General features: G+C 39.9%; 1 protein-coding gene across 1 annotated transcript; it reads right to left on the bottom strand.

The window, feature by feature from the left end:
• Positions 1–255: 255 nt before the first annotated feature.
• On the bottom strand, positions 256–14,324 carry LOC144705845 (PQ-loop repeat family protein / transmembrane family protein). The gene is made up of 8 exons (XM_078578683.1): positions 14,151–14,324; positions 13,926–14,058; positions 2,443–2,532; positions 2,249–2,373; positions 2,107–2,149; positions 997–1,114; positions 850–899; positions 256–607 (listed from the first exon to the last, which is right to left on the bottom strand). The coding sequence occupies exons 1-8, from the start codon at positions 14,267–14,269 to the stop codon at positions 461–463; spliced, it is 825 nt and encodes a 274-aa protein (XP_078434809.1). The 5' UTR covers positions 14,270–14,324; the 3' UTR covers positions 256–460.
• Between the last annotated feature and the right edge of the window lie 1,194 nt (positions 14,325–15,518).

Below are 15,518 nucleotides of genomic sequence, written 5' to 3' on the forward strand. Positions count from 1 at the left end.
GCAATCTACCCTAAACATGAAATGAGTAAAGTGCCCCTAGAAGCCTAAAATGCATAAGATAGCCTTTGGGGTACAGGATCGTATCATAGTCCATCAAAGTTGTAATCATCTCCAGGCAATGTCCATCACGCCGGTATTCCTCTACAACAATAATTCTGGAATCCTCTTTCTCTCGCTCCCCATCTTCTCCCTAATAAGAACTTCAGGTTCTTATCAAACTGAGGCATCAAACACCACTTACTTACAAAAGTAATGGTTAACATGCACCAACACATTGTAAATTTCCTTAAAAAAATATGTCTTGCAACTTAAATGCACAAATAGTATCCATATTTAACAGATGTCAGGAAATAATGCAAGCTCCTTACCTGATAGTTTTTTTTCGCTGATGTCTTTTTTCTTTTTTCAGGAATGTGATACAAAGGCAGGGAGCCAGAGAGTTGAAGGATATTTCGATGAGTCAAACTTCTGACGTGCTTGTTGACTCTGAAGTTTTAATGAGAGGGGAAATAATTTCTTCTTGGATTACTGGATTCTTCTCTCCGACCTTTACAGGATACAGCACGTAGTGCTGGAGGATGAACAGGAGATCAAAGAATACCACTTCCTGTGAAATAACAAGAAGAAATGAATTTTAAGAAGAAACGTGGAAACTTCCAATAGTTTTTTTGGTCCAATAGTTTCATTTACAGATATACACCTACCAAATGAAAACAACAATAAAAAACTAAGAAAATTATAAAATGAAAATAAATTCTGAAAAAAGTAATTTCCATTAATTGGAAATTTTACCCTCGGCATCGCGAATAAAAAAAAGACAAAAAAACCCAATGTAGTTTGTTGACATACCAAGGACAGCAACGTCTTGCCTATGTTGCCGTAAAAATTCACATAAGAACCTACATCCAGGGCAAAAGAGAATCCAAGAATTATCAGCATCTTATTTGAATCTACAAATGAAAAATTGTAAACAAAAAGAGTTTTTGATTCTCTCACCCTGGTCAACGGATTGTACAGTCATCTGTCCAAAATTCAGGACACCTCCAGTCAGATCAAGTAAGATATTTCCAATACTCCAACCAACTGTGCTCTTTCGCTGATAATTCATGAACGCCTGCACCAGAACATGATTTATTTATTTAAAAGGGAACACTAATGACCTTGCCTGAGAGATTTGATAACAGAGATATTTGACATAGTTGTTCCTCTACAAAAAAAAATTGACAGACGTACTATGTTTTAAGATAATCCAACAATAGCGATTACGTAATATGTTTTATGTACAATGCAGAACAAAGAGGACATAATTTGACTTCTCAACCAATTATCGTAATATGTTTAAGTACAATGCCGAATGAAATCAGTTGATTGTGAAGAAACTATTTGGCCAGTAGAAACCAAACTTAATGCAGCCGCATGAAGTTGAAAAAAAATTTCAGCATATCATTGATCAACACTTTAATATTGGGAGATATAAACGCAAGCTAAGCAGTCGATGACATTGTCAAATCATTAGAGCATTATGGCAAAATAAAAATCTCAAATCATGAGATATAATTAACACCCTTGATTCAAACAGACCTGTCCTTAATTGACAGGGCTGTAAATCAGCCCTGAACTATAGAAAAGAACATATTAACAAAAAATAACGATGTGATAAACTGGTTAGTATCCTCAATCTCCGTAAAACGTGCTGTCTGAACGTCAATTTCTATCCTAAAACACGTTAACAAAATATAATCATGTTAGACAGATGACTTATTTACTGTACTTTTCATTTCACTGCCTAAGTGACTTATTTATATGAATTGTCGCTTAAATCCGGGCAGGGCTTGGGCCCGCACCGAGTTTACGTTGGCATTTAAACTGCAGACTAAAGAGCACGAATTTAGGTTGTCTTTTTCTTTCTGAAACCCTAAAACTGGAGGCTGCCTGCTGGTCTGTTCTGATCCAGCATAACTAACAAACCATGCATTTTTTGTATAAACAAATCCCTTCTAATTTTGATAAGTAGAACTGAAGACTGAAGATATAAAATTAATAAGGAAAAACGACATAAATCAAAATTCAAACGATCTGATAAAAAGATTAAAAATCAAACCCCACCTGTGGAGTATACTTGATAGCTGTGATGATGAGTTGTATCGTGCTGTGATGAGGGATTCCCAGTGAAAAGGTTAAAAGTTAAATGGCAGTAGCTCAAGATTACAGTTCCAAATGACAATGACTGTGCATTGAGAACACTAACTTGAAAACTGAGACGAGCCACAGCCATGAATCACTTGGCCATGCAACAATTAAGCAAACTGCAGCAGTAATCCACACGAAGGAAGTAATAAAAATACATATCCTTGAGACCCTCTGGGTTCCACGCTGTAGATACAAAAAGATAAAAAATATGTTTGAAGAAAAAGAGGAATCTGGGCAGGTGGAGTGGATTACCTCATAGATTATAACCTGGAATAATGTAACCACTGTTAGCAGAACAGCATGAACCGAGAAACACACGTCATTGGCAGCAACAGGAATTATCTGCAAAAATAAATACGCAGTTGAACATAAACAGCCCTGAAAAAGTTTTAATATAGTAAGATTCATGCAGGATGTTGTAGATGAACCATAGCTGTTTGATAGATAAGTCCAATATAGGAATCATTCCCTAATATTGTTGAAAATAGAGGAATAGCAATACAGGGTAGAAGAGCGACAGAGGAGTGGACATCGCCATGAACTATATACAGAGTGGACTTCGCCTTCTAGTTGAGAGATAGAGGAGTCGGCGGAATAGGCATAGTCTAGATGAAGGATACTGGTAAAGTGGACATCACTAGGGAACTAGGACAGAGTGGGCATAGCCTACCAGTCAAGACGGGAAGAGAGATAGTGACTCAAACATTTCACTTCTTGAGTGCTGTCCTATGGGGAGGGCTATGAGTATTTTAAAAAGAAAGGGGCAAACAAATTAAAACAGAAAAAGACCAAAATCCCCCTTGTGGGCTAACGTGCCACTGTATAGGGAGAAAGTTCACCCTGATGCAAGTATATATCAGTTTCCTTTTCATACAGATGAAGGGATAAACCCCAAATTGACTTATCTACTTATTCCTGCTCTAAGGATCATAGCAGTTTTGTAGCAGATGCCCGCTATAATGTCTCCGCCAATGCTTTTTTCCAACCCTTATACCTAACTTAAGGACAGAAGTCAAGATATATTGTCCAACATGTGCGGAAGAGATACAGGATTTAGTATTGAAGGCAGATCAAAAGTTTTGGACTGTCCATTGTGGGAAAAGACGGGCCTTGACAGATTCCCCATGACCGAGACAAAGCTGCTGCCCTACCCTCTGAGGGGAAGCTCAATGACAGAGATAACCCAATGGAAGGTGAGTGACAGACAGCAGACACCTTAAATGGTTACAAAAGAGAAGTTTTGGGCTACAAGGAACAAGGCTTATGTTTACAGTGAAACAAGCAATCCAATCCAGGCCAACAGAATTATTCAATCTCTTTCTCCTTCCCAGGATGCAACAACTCCAAACTCTTCTTAGGGTTTCATAAAAAAGAGGACATTCACTAGTTTTTAAGGACCTTTATAAATACAGGTAATAGCAGTACCGGGCCTGGCCCAAAAGACTTTCTCTACAAAAACAAAACGAAATCTCTGAAGGACAGGTTTACGAATATAGGGGAAAGTAGGTTTAAAGACATAATAAAGCTGAAGACAAGGACCAGAAGAAAAGGACTTGAAATACAAATACACTGCTACTCGTGCACTGCTTAACAGATGCCAAAAGGAACTTCACAGTTTTTTAATCCTGGACCCAATCAGAAGATGTGTCACTGTCGGAGGAAGAGATGAACCAACTGTCTGGAGATAACCCAAAGAGAAATAAACTCTTCTGGATCATGCTGACCTTGAGCATAATCACTTGTTTTTCATCACAAAGGACCATTTGTCAGCAGGTCAGGTTAAAAGACAGGGATGTCAGCAATGATCACGAGAGAGGCAAGTCAGGACCCCAGCCAGAGACTCATTTGATCCACTATTGAGCTGTCACAGCAAGGAGCGAGTTGTGTGGGTGGCGAGAGAGATAGATGGATGTAGAAAGATATTTAAAAGATCCAGCAAGATCGTATAAGAACCTAGTAATAGAAATAACCTCGATCATCTATCGGTCAACAAATTTTTGAGAAGAACGTGTAAATGTCACTGGAAATTGAAACAGACAATGTCCCCGTTACAGGTTTCAGAGAAAGATAGGTGAAGGGAAAGAACCACAAAAATAAAGAGGATGCCGAATCGGCCTTTCCCCTCCTCTGGATCAGGACCGCGATCCCGCATTCCCGCCTGCTTCAGCACTAACGAATTCTCTTTGTGTCTTCTTGACTTATCCTCCCTCCTTTACATAGGGTCTAAAGTCAGTTGGTCAATGAGGTTTGACTTCGCATGGGTCCCTTCACCGTCGTCACTGGGGCAAGGCAGCTTCCATACATGCTTACTCTGATAGGAACGACAAAGGTTCCTATCAAATATGAAGAGAAAGAGAGAGAGAGAGAGAGAGAGAGAGAAAGAGAGAGATAAAAAAATACTAGAACACAACACGAACAGGACATGATAATGCAACATACATTATAGAGGTCAACACTCCTCTCTGTAGGATCCACCAACTCTCTTCGATCCTTCTCTCTTCTTTTCTCCTCCTTAATCCACACTTCTTAAAAGGATTAACATTTGTGGGTCTATGCTGCCTAACAACCCATGATTATATGGACAACTAGGATAGGCCACATACAAATTCATTTAGCAGTTGAATTTGACGGAGTTTGCTGATTCCACAGTCAACAACCCATCCACAGACATTACAGAGGGGGATGCCTCATAAATTCAGAACAAAATTAGTAAAAAGCCTCAAGATTCTACAGTATTTTCTTCTTTTAGATTGTATTAGACCGGAAGTGATTATGGCCATCAAATGGGTGACTTGGCTGGACTAGAATGAAGTAGGAGCAGCTTAGAATGGGTACTGGTTGGAAGCATGCGTATTGTTTTATGTTTGTAGGACCCAGGGAACTCGGAGGAATCGAGGGAGGACAACCTTACCTGTCAGCCGCCTATGATTTTATCATGTATCTGTATTTGTACTTGTTTATATTTTCTGTATACTTATGTCCTTATCGGATATAAGTGAAGCGGATCCATGCTATCGGGTCCACGATAGCCTGGATGCCTGAAACGCCCAGGTTACTTATAAAGAAACCCTAGGGCGCCGTCTAATGTATGGAGTTCTATAGCTCTTTTTGTAACGTGAGTTTCTTCTCTTTGTTCTGCCCTTCTCTATACTAAATCCGGATTAGGGTTAGGGCTTGACATGGTATCAGAGCAGAGATCACTGGAGACCTTGCTCTCGGTCGGTTTCTAGCTGGCGTTTTTTTTTGGGAGCTTCTCAACATTGAAGCTCGTGGGTTAATCTTCTGGTGAAGGCTTGCGAGTTCCATCGTCTACAGAAGGGTTGTATTTCAGATGGCGGCTACAACATCTGTTCCAGATAAGAGCTTGCAAATCTCGGAGACATCTCCTCACCAGTTGGTGATACAATCAGTTCGGAAGCAGTGAAGTATACTGGCCTCAATTTACTTCATTGGAGCAAGTATGTAGAGATGATATTGGAAGGAAAAGGTCTGAGTCATCATTTGACCAAGGAAGCTAGTTCTTCAGATGCGAATTTCTTACAATGGAAAGCCAATGACACTACTATTCGTGCGTGGCTCCTTAGTAGCTTGAAGCCTGAATTTTTCAACAAGTATCTACTTTTGGGTTCTTCAAAAAAAATATGGGACACGTCCATAAGAGTTGTCTGCAGCAAAGCAATGAGTGGCGTATTTAGGATTTAACAAGCAAGCTTGCTATGGTCAAACAAGGAGATCTAACAGTCCAACAATATGTTTCTGAACTTGAAGGTTTCTGGCAAGAACTTGACCATTTTAGAAGTGGAACCTTGGAAAACTGTGCTTGTCAGCAGTATATGCAGAAAGATCGACTTTATCGTTTCCTTGGTGGTCTGAAAAGTGATTACGACTACCTCAAAAGTCAAATATTGAATTGTGAGCATGTCCCAACCTTGGAACAAGCTATTCAACAAATACTTGAAGAGGAATGTCGACTACACTCCAACGAATCATCGGAGGATCTTGGCACTGCCATGGCAGCAAAATTCAAACCTCGAAAGTCTGCACTTCCGTCTTCGGGTGATTAGCCCCGGGAGATAGTTGTATGTTCACATTGCAAGAAAAGGGGCCACAAGAAAGAAACTTGCTGGGATCTTCATGGGAAACCACAAGAGGTTTGGATTTGTTCACATTGTAACAAGAAGGGCCACAAAAAGGAGACTTGCTGGGATCTCCATGGGAAACCAAAGAACTACACGCAAGCCCATGTCGCCAAGGATGTAAAGGCTGTAAAAGGTCAAGAAGCTGTCAGTCCCTCCGAAGTGTCAATGTCTGAATTCCTTCAACTCAAAGAAGAACTCGAGAAGTTGAAGAACATGAACTCTAATGCACCGAGCTCATCCATGGCATGCTCTGGTAAGAGCTTTGCACTCCTCGGATCTACCTCTATTTCTCCGAAATCGAGTTGGCTTTTGGATTCTGGAGCATCCAGCCATATGACTCCTCATCGATCAAATTTTTCGACATATTTTCCTAGAAGTAACCTACCTAAAGTGTTTACAGCAGGTGGTGACAGATTACCCGTAACAGGGATAGGCACTGTTTCTATTCATGGGTTGGGAAAGATACATAATGTTCTTCATGTCCCACAAATTCAAGCTCAACTTTTTTCTCCTCAACGCTATGTGAAAGATACGTCAACTATACTAACTCTGAGTTCTGATGGTTGTTTTGTATGGGACAAGAAGTTGAACCGAAGGCTTGGCTCAATTGAGGAGCGAGATGGCCTGCTTCACGTGGCAGATTACTCGCCTACTGGATTGGCTGTCCGGGAATCGCATCTGTCGAACGACACTGAACTGCCAGTGTGGGAACAAGTTAAATTATTTCATTCCCGTTTGGGACATCCATCTTTTGACCTTTTGGGAAAGATTTTTCCATGTTTTGCGAAGAAGTGTGACCTTTCTAAAATAGTCTGTGATGCTTGTCAATATGCAAAACATCGCCGAGCAACTTTTAATCGCCACAGTAATCATCAAAATGTACCCTTTGGATTAATCCATAGCGATGTTTGGGGCCAAGTCCTACGATCTCTCCAAAGGTTGCACGGTGGTTTATTGTTTTTGTGGATGATTGTACTCGTTACACGTGGGCATACCTGTTGAAGCACAAATCAGAAGTAACTGATATAGTCAAAAGTTTCTGCATCTTAGTGCAAACTCAATATCAAACACAGGTTAAGATCTTCCGATCCAATAATGCCAAAGATTACTTCAACAATAGCCTCTCAAAATTCTTCAAGGAACGTGGTATAATTCATGAATCATCGTGCGTGAAAACACCTCAACAAAATGGTGTTGCAGAACGCAAGATTGGTCATATTGTTGCTACAACTCGTGCTCTTCTATTTCATCAATCGGTGCCCAAATATCTTTGGGGTGAGGCCTTATGAACTTCAATTCATCTCATAAATCGTCTCCCATCCAAGGTGCTGGAATTCAAAAGCCCAATTGATCTGATGTCCCAAGCATTTCCTAATGTGACGTTTCGTACTGGACTCAAGCCAAGGGTCTTTGGGTGTGTTGTATTTGTCCATGTTCATGATCCGGTAGATAAATTAAGTCCAAGAGCTTTGAAGTGTGCTTTCATGGGCTATTCCTCTACACAGAAGGGATATCGATGCTATCATCCTCCAACAAAACGGTTGTATGTATCTCTTGATGTTACATTCCAAGAACAAGAGAGCTACTTTGGTGATTCTCCTCTATTAGATGAGTGGCTAGTAGATACAGAAAGTACAGACCAGCCGGCGAATAAAGACTGTCAAGCTATAAATATGAACTATTCAATTCCATCCTCTACTATTCAATCGAGTGCAGAAGCTGAAGTCTCACCTATTCAGGCACTACCGGAAGTGGGTGACCGGATGGGAGATCCTCCTGGGGGGGAATCAAGTACTCCCATTCTTCCTAATGAAACGACGGAAACAACTCCTTTCATCTCTGGCGAAGATTTAGAATCAGATTTGGGCTGGCCTATAGCTCTCCAGAAAGGACAGTGAGCATGTACTCAGAATCCTCGGTATATATTCTCTAACCTCGTCACCTATGAAAAGATACATCCTGAATATCGAGTGTTTTTAGCTGCAATTGATAGTGAAACCATTCCAGAGACATGGAGTGAAGCTTCACGTGACCAAAAGTGGCGAGAAGCCACGGATTTGGAGATGGAAGCACTGGCCAAAAACCGGACATGGGAGATGGTGCAACTGCCGGATGGAAAGGAACCAATTGGATGTAGATGGATATATACCATTAAACACAGGGCCGATGGATCTGTTGAGAGATATAAGGCTCGCTTGGTGGCAAAGGGATACACCCAAACGTATGGGATTGACTATGAGGAGACCTTTGCGCCCGTTGCAAAGTTGAGTACTGTTCATATTCTTGTGGGGGCTGCAGCTACCTACAATTGGAAGTTACATCAGTATGATGTTAAAAACACTTTCTTACATGGAGATCTAGAGGAAGAAATATATATGGAAATTCCTCCGGGATATTATTCTAATTCCCCAAAGGGGTGGGTGTGTAAACTCAAGAAGACACTATATGGGTTAAAACAGTCACCACGAGCTTGGTTCGGAAAATTCTCCCAAACTATGTTGAAGCTGGGATATGAGCAAAGCAGTGGGGATCATACACTCTTTGTTAAAGCTAATGCTAACGGAAAACTTGCTGCCCTTCTAGTATATGTAGATGATATTATTATCACAGGAGATGACGAGGCTGAGATACAACGATTAAGTCAGAGGTTGTGTGAACATTTTGAAATTAAATCTCTTGGACTGCTCAGATATTTCCTGGGTATTGAGGTAGCTTATTCTCCTGAAGGTATCTTTATTTCGCAACGCAAATATATCTTGGATATCTTACGCGAGGATGGAATGGAAGACTGCAAGCCTTCAAATATTCCTATTGATCAAAATGTCGTGTTGGTACTGTGTGAGGATTCACCTCTGGTTGACCCACTGAGATATCGAAAACTAATTGGGAAATTAATTTATCTGAATCACACTCGACCAGATATCGCTTATAATGTTAATCTATTGAGCCAATTCATGCAAAGTCCTCGAGAACCTCATCTGAAAGCTGCCCATAAACTATTGGCATACTTGAAGGGGACAGCTGGACATGGCTTATTATTTCGCCGTGGAGGGAAACCAATCTTGGAAGCCTATACTGATTCTGATTATGGTGGTTCCGTGGTAGACAGTCGATGTACTGGTGGATATTGTACGTATTTCGGTGGAAATCTTATTACATGGAGAAGCAAGAAACAAAGGGAGGTATGTCTTTCAAGTGCTGAAGCAGAGTTTCGAGCCTATTTAAGGGGATTTGTGAAGTTATCTGGATTCAAGGCATATTGGAAGATCTTCATATTCCACAGAAAGCAGCTACCACAATCTGGTGTGACAGCAAATCAGCAATCGACATGGCTCACAATCCTGTAGTACCAGATCAGACAAAGCACATGCGTATTCGAAGACATTTTGTTCAACAGAAAATCGATGACAAGGTTATGCAGATCAAGCATGTTCCATCGGCAGATCAAGCAGCGGATATTCTTACACAAGGACTATCTGGAAAGACTTTTCAGCGGCTATTCTCCAAGCTCGGGATGTGGAGCATCTACTTACCCGCTTGAGGGGGGGTGTTAGCAGCCTATGATTTTATCATGTATCTGTATTTGTACCTGTTTATATTTTCTGTATACTTATGTCCTTATCGGATATAAGTGAAGCGGATCCAGGCTATCGGGTCCACGATAGCCTGGATGCCTGAAACGCCCAGGTTACTTATAAAGAAACCCTAGGGCGCCGTCTAATGTATGGAGTTCTATAGCTCTTTTTGTAACGTGAGTTTCTTCTCTTTGTTCTGCCCTTCTCTATACTAAATCCGGATTAGGGTTAGGGCTTGACATTACCAAAAAAAGGGGAAAAGGAAGAATGGGAGTCCCGACGTGAATTGGAACGAGAACATATAAAAGGTTCATGGGATTGTGGGTTGGGAGCTTTCTTGACTTTCGTAACCAAATGTTCTTTGATAAAGATGAAAGACAATTCCGAATCTACTTTGTTTACGAATACGGCGCGACTTCAGGAGCGAAGCGACACGCGACTTTAGGAGCATTGGAAAAACTGTTACGAAGGTTTCTGATTTATTTATTAGAAAAAAGATAACTGAAATTAATCAGAAGAAAGAAGAAGGTGCGACGCACGACGAGCGAAGAAGAAAAGTTATGCTTCCAAAAAGAATGAATGAAAATCAGAAGAATCTCATGCATTATTAGTTCTCCTGTCTGAGTTAGAATGAATGGCATCCAGCACACTCTTCGATGGAAAAAATAGCAACTATCTGATCACAAACAACAGACAGGAGAACTGTACTCCTCGTGTAAAGGAAGTATGGCACTCCATGCATGGATCCCGAAAATGCAATGGGATGTTTCGATGTACTTTGACTTGCTTCATGGACTTCCCCCAGCACTAGCAGTAGACTACATGATCACCTTCTTCTCCACTGCAGCCCCACTAAGCCAAAGAGCACGTAATTTAACCGCCATATGCAGAGGAATATATGTGAGAAACATGATCAGGAACATCTAGAGAAGAGATTCGTTCAACCATCGAACACACCCAACTACAGCCAAGCCTTATCCTGTCAAAATAAAGTAGTCCCTTATATCTGGTCTCCATTATTGAAGCATCGATTTCATTTCTTGAACAAGGTCAAGTGCAGAAAATCTCTGACACCTGTCTGCAACAAGCTTCTGGAGTTGCGTCAAATGCTTGTCACTTCAAAGTTGGATTCGAGCACATGATATCATCAAGTAAGGACACATCCAGATGATGGACCTAAAGTTGTGTTCCATACTCATCCAGGGAAAATACAGAAACATCTTAGCTGTTAATGAGCATGATTTGTTTCCAAAAAAAATCATGTAAGCATTCTTTGACTAGAGCATACCCCAACAAGAACATGAAGGCTGCCGTCCTTTGCATGTCACTTCCAAGTATCGATCTTCTTATAGACCCAGCCGAGCATCTCAGACTCTGTAAGTGTAATGGTGAAGAAAAAAAAAGGTATCCAAGCATTGCTGATGCCCAAGAATTTGCATCAGCTAATGCTCATTCTGTGATTGAGCATTTTGTGGCACTTTGTGGCAAAATATACTCCAACTGCATGCCACTAACTTGACTTCTGAAGAAAGATGCCTTCATGGGGTTGAATCAACCACACAATCATTTCACCCAGCTAAATAACACCATGTTTTCAAATATTTTACATTATTTCCCCAGATTTCTTCCAATAGTTCATCATGGAGATAGATGCATCTCATATTGGTGTGGGGTAATGCTGATTCAGCAAGGGATCGGCGAAGCTCAGATTTCTTTGCTATTGGTGTGGGGTAACTTGACCCCAGATTTCTTCCATTATTGTCTACTTCAGCAAAGCTCTTCCACCCACACCCACGATATGCATGCACTCAAACTGTAAAAAGGAGCTACTTGCAAAAACCATTGTCCTCTGACGTTCCAGAAATTTCTCTTTTGCAGGGGCCAGTATAATTTGAAGAACATATTAGGCTAATAAGAGTCCAGAGACAATATCACACGTGGTTATCCAAGATGGCAGGTGACTCTTTTTAGACATACAAAAAAAGGATACTTTAAGAAGGTCGCAGAGGCACTCTAGTAATTTCCATCCCTGTGAGATGAGACTTTATTCTCACGCCCTATTTCCTGCCAGAGATGCGTCTGAGAAAATGTAGAGTCATAGAAATGAGATATGACTTCCTACCCACACTTCAGCATTATTCTTTAGGACGTCAAAACAAATGTCTTCAAAACCACCGTAAACTATCACAGTGGATTTTTAGTCAGTAAAGGACAGTTTATCCTCCCAAGATCACCCACCACGGTTTCCCAGATACTCCTAGAATCCTACAGCAATGTGTTAGGAGGCCACACAGGGATTATGAAAACATACGTGACACTTGATTAGCAGTTCTTATGGGAAATGAATAAGTTCATCAAGGGACATATGAAAATTACTGTGAATTTGTCGACAATACAAATCTTAGCATTTATAACTTATGATCCCCAACCTCATTTATGAGGACGTCACGTACATTTCAGACAGGACTTTCAAATCTCAAGGGGTTTTGCATATATTATGGCAGCGGAGTATTGATTAAGTAGATACGACCATTATGGTAGAGGGGTATTGATTAAGTAGACAATAATTGTCAATGCCATAGATATCCTTCACTTTTATCCGAGAGAATGAATTTATGCACCGTCTAGGACATTCAACAGTGTCCAATAAGGAGGGGGAGGATAATCTTCTGAAGTCAGTGGTCTACGGAACTGCATAATGATACAATACCCTCCTCCCGTATCCACAGATTTGTATCAATAGAACAAGGATACTTGCAAGAATATCTCTAGAAACTGATAAACACTCATTTCAAAAACAAATAACCAGTTCGACAACCCACGAAGGGAGAACAACAGGAACAAAATGAGGAAAAGTTGGATAATAGAAGGAAGATATACAACGGTCTTTGCTGGATCAGCTGGCCACCCACATAGAGAATAGCCGGATCAGCTCTTCCCTCAGTCTTGGAGGACCTCCTTGACTCTTCACTGACAAAAACAGACTCACACCAAAGACTCCCATTCTTGAGGTTGCTCCCTCTTATTTAATGTTTCGAGCACCCCCAATTTTACTAAGGATTGATACAAGCCTTCCCACGTGCACGTTTACGTTTATATTTCCTGACTTGGCTCGTATCACATAAGTAGTCCAGCATATTATACGGAAACAGATAGACACAACTAAGCGGTTGGCAGGAATCTTGAGGTGTGCCATTTTGAGCGCACTCTCATCTCATGACTTCAACCAAAGATTCCCCATTCCCTTTCTTAAAAGTTGAATTTCTGTCACTGGGATGTGTATAACTGAATGCATTAACTCGGTACTATAGTGAAATTACAGTACTGTGGGACATCTGGCTGCATCATATTGAAATCATTTTCAAGGGGAGGACAGCTTTGATGGAGGGCATCATTTACAAAGTTGAGGGTCTTGTTTCATGCTGGTTCAGTCGGATAAATGGGGGTTGACTAGTTTGGTCCTCCTTGTAAATCATGTTTATATTAAGTATCAGACTGATCACCAATTCCGATTGATCTTCTTTTTCTTTTAAAAAAACTGTCCCTTCCTATTAAACTCTATCCCCAGCCATCTCACTTTGTTTTGCTTGGATTATTCACGAGGAAACAAGAGACGTTTCCCACCCTTTATGGCATCTCTCGGCATTATAACAATGCCAGGCCCCAAAAAAGTGTATCCCAGTCATTCAGGAAAGTATGAATTCTAAGTGGGATCTACCATATACTTTCCGAGAGAATATTGCAGAGGAAACACCCAAAATGAGTAAAAAATCATACAGAAATAATTTTCAAAAAAAAAATCGCACATAAAAAACTAAGCTCGTATCATGAAAGAAAGCCTTCCTCAAGGTTTTGAATACGATTCAGAATTTTTTCTTAATTTTTCAGGATAAATGACATGGTTTAGAAGCCAACTATCCAAAATACCTCTTGAAATAAAGTCAGCATCATGAAACATTTCCGGAGTAAAAAAGAAACAGCTCATCTAAACAAAAAAAAGGCTCCGGAAGAAGTCATTGACCTCGTCAGAACCGTACTTCTCTCGGTATTGCCTCTGAATAGTGGAGCTGAAAAATAGCCCCGCGTTGTATATGAGGTAGGATGAGTGCTTGGTCACGTTAAGCACCAAGAAATCGAAATTCAACCCCACCACACTGCATGAAATCAGAAATTTTCCCACGAACAGATTACAACGGTAATAGAAAACGATCGACCGAGCTAGCAGCGCAGTGAAGAAGAATCAAACCTTTTCCGCCGGTAATTGAGAAGAACTTGAGGATAGAAACTGAACGACCATGAGAAGAAGGCGATCCATCCCAGCGTCTGATACAAAACTTCCATCGATTGGGAATTCCACGACGACATCTCGATTTCTGCCTTCTTCCCGCTCGCTCCCCGCTTCAGCTTTCGAGAGTTAGTTTTTATACCGCGATATTTGTGAACGACCGTATCTGTTATTTTATAATATTATTATTATGATGTACTTCTAAAAAGCAAAAGGAAGGTTTTTTGACAAGTTGAGAAAGTTTACCGGGTAAATTAATAAAAACCTATTTATTTTAATTTAATAGTATAAGACGGAAAGTTCATGCGTCGATTAATAAAGACCAATTTGTTTGCGTTAGAGGAAGAGATGGATTTTTGTGAACTTATCTCTCGTTTGATAATATTCTAATAATGTTAAATCTATTTGGGAACTATGTTTATTAGAACATTATTAGTAAAGTAACTTCCATCAGAATTGTTATTGAAGTTAATTTGGGATTAAAGACATATTTCTTCGAGTTAGTTTTGGTAAGAGATCGATATTTGTGAAGGTATCTGTCATTTAATATTATTATAATAAAATTCTTCACAAAACCAAAAGGAAGGTTATTTTCACAAATTGTAAAAGTTATTGGCTGGGTTGTTAAAGTATGTTTGACAAAAGGCGCGCCGCGTGCATCTGGACGTAATTTCGGAATATATTATGTTTCCACTTTTCTATAACAGTGTAAACTATATTAAATATAATGCTCCCTAATTGGATTTTTGTGTATAATAGAAGAAAGTTTTGCGTATGCTCATGGAAACCTGCCTTTTGACGTAGACAGCGCGTACAAAAAAAAGTGAAATAAATGACATAATTTGCAGAACACTTAGTTTAAAATCGTTCATTTTTTACGTCAATAATTGTTTTAAACCTAGATGGAACTGCATATCTTATTTGTTTTTTTATAATCGAAGAGAAAATCGTTCACATGTTTAGTTGGGTTGCTGCCATGCTTCTTTGATGAGGTATCTTTAACTGTACACATGATTATCTTTAACTGTTCCAGAGTATCATTTGTATCAGAAATCAATCTTCTATATCACCAGGGATAATTTTGCGTCTCGTAAAGATGAGATTAAAGTGCTTTTAGCAAACACTAACAAGGCCATGTGTTTCAACTATAGTTAGTCTTGCCTTGGCACCAAAGGGGACAAAATAAATGCCAAATGTCTAAAGTTAGAAAATTTTATTATGTTTTGGTTGGATTCAAATAGTAAGAGAAATTCAATTGCCTGACGACTACATTTTAACACTATATCAACCATAACATATGTGATTATGGTTTAATGGCGGTTATCTGAT

This window comes from Wolffia australiana, chromosome 7 (assembly GCF_029677425.1).
Source record: "Wolffia australiana isolate 7733 chromosome 7, ASM2967742v1".
Taxonomy (NCBI): Eukaryota; Viridiplantae; Streptophyta; class Magnoliopsida; order Alismatales; family Araceae; genus Wolffia; species Wolffia australiana.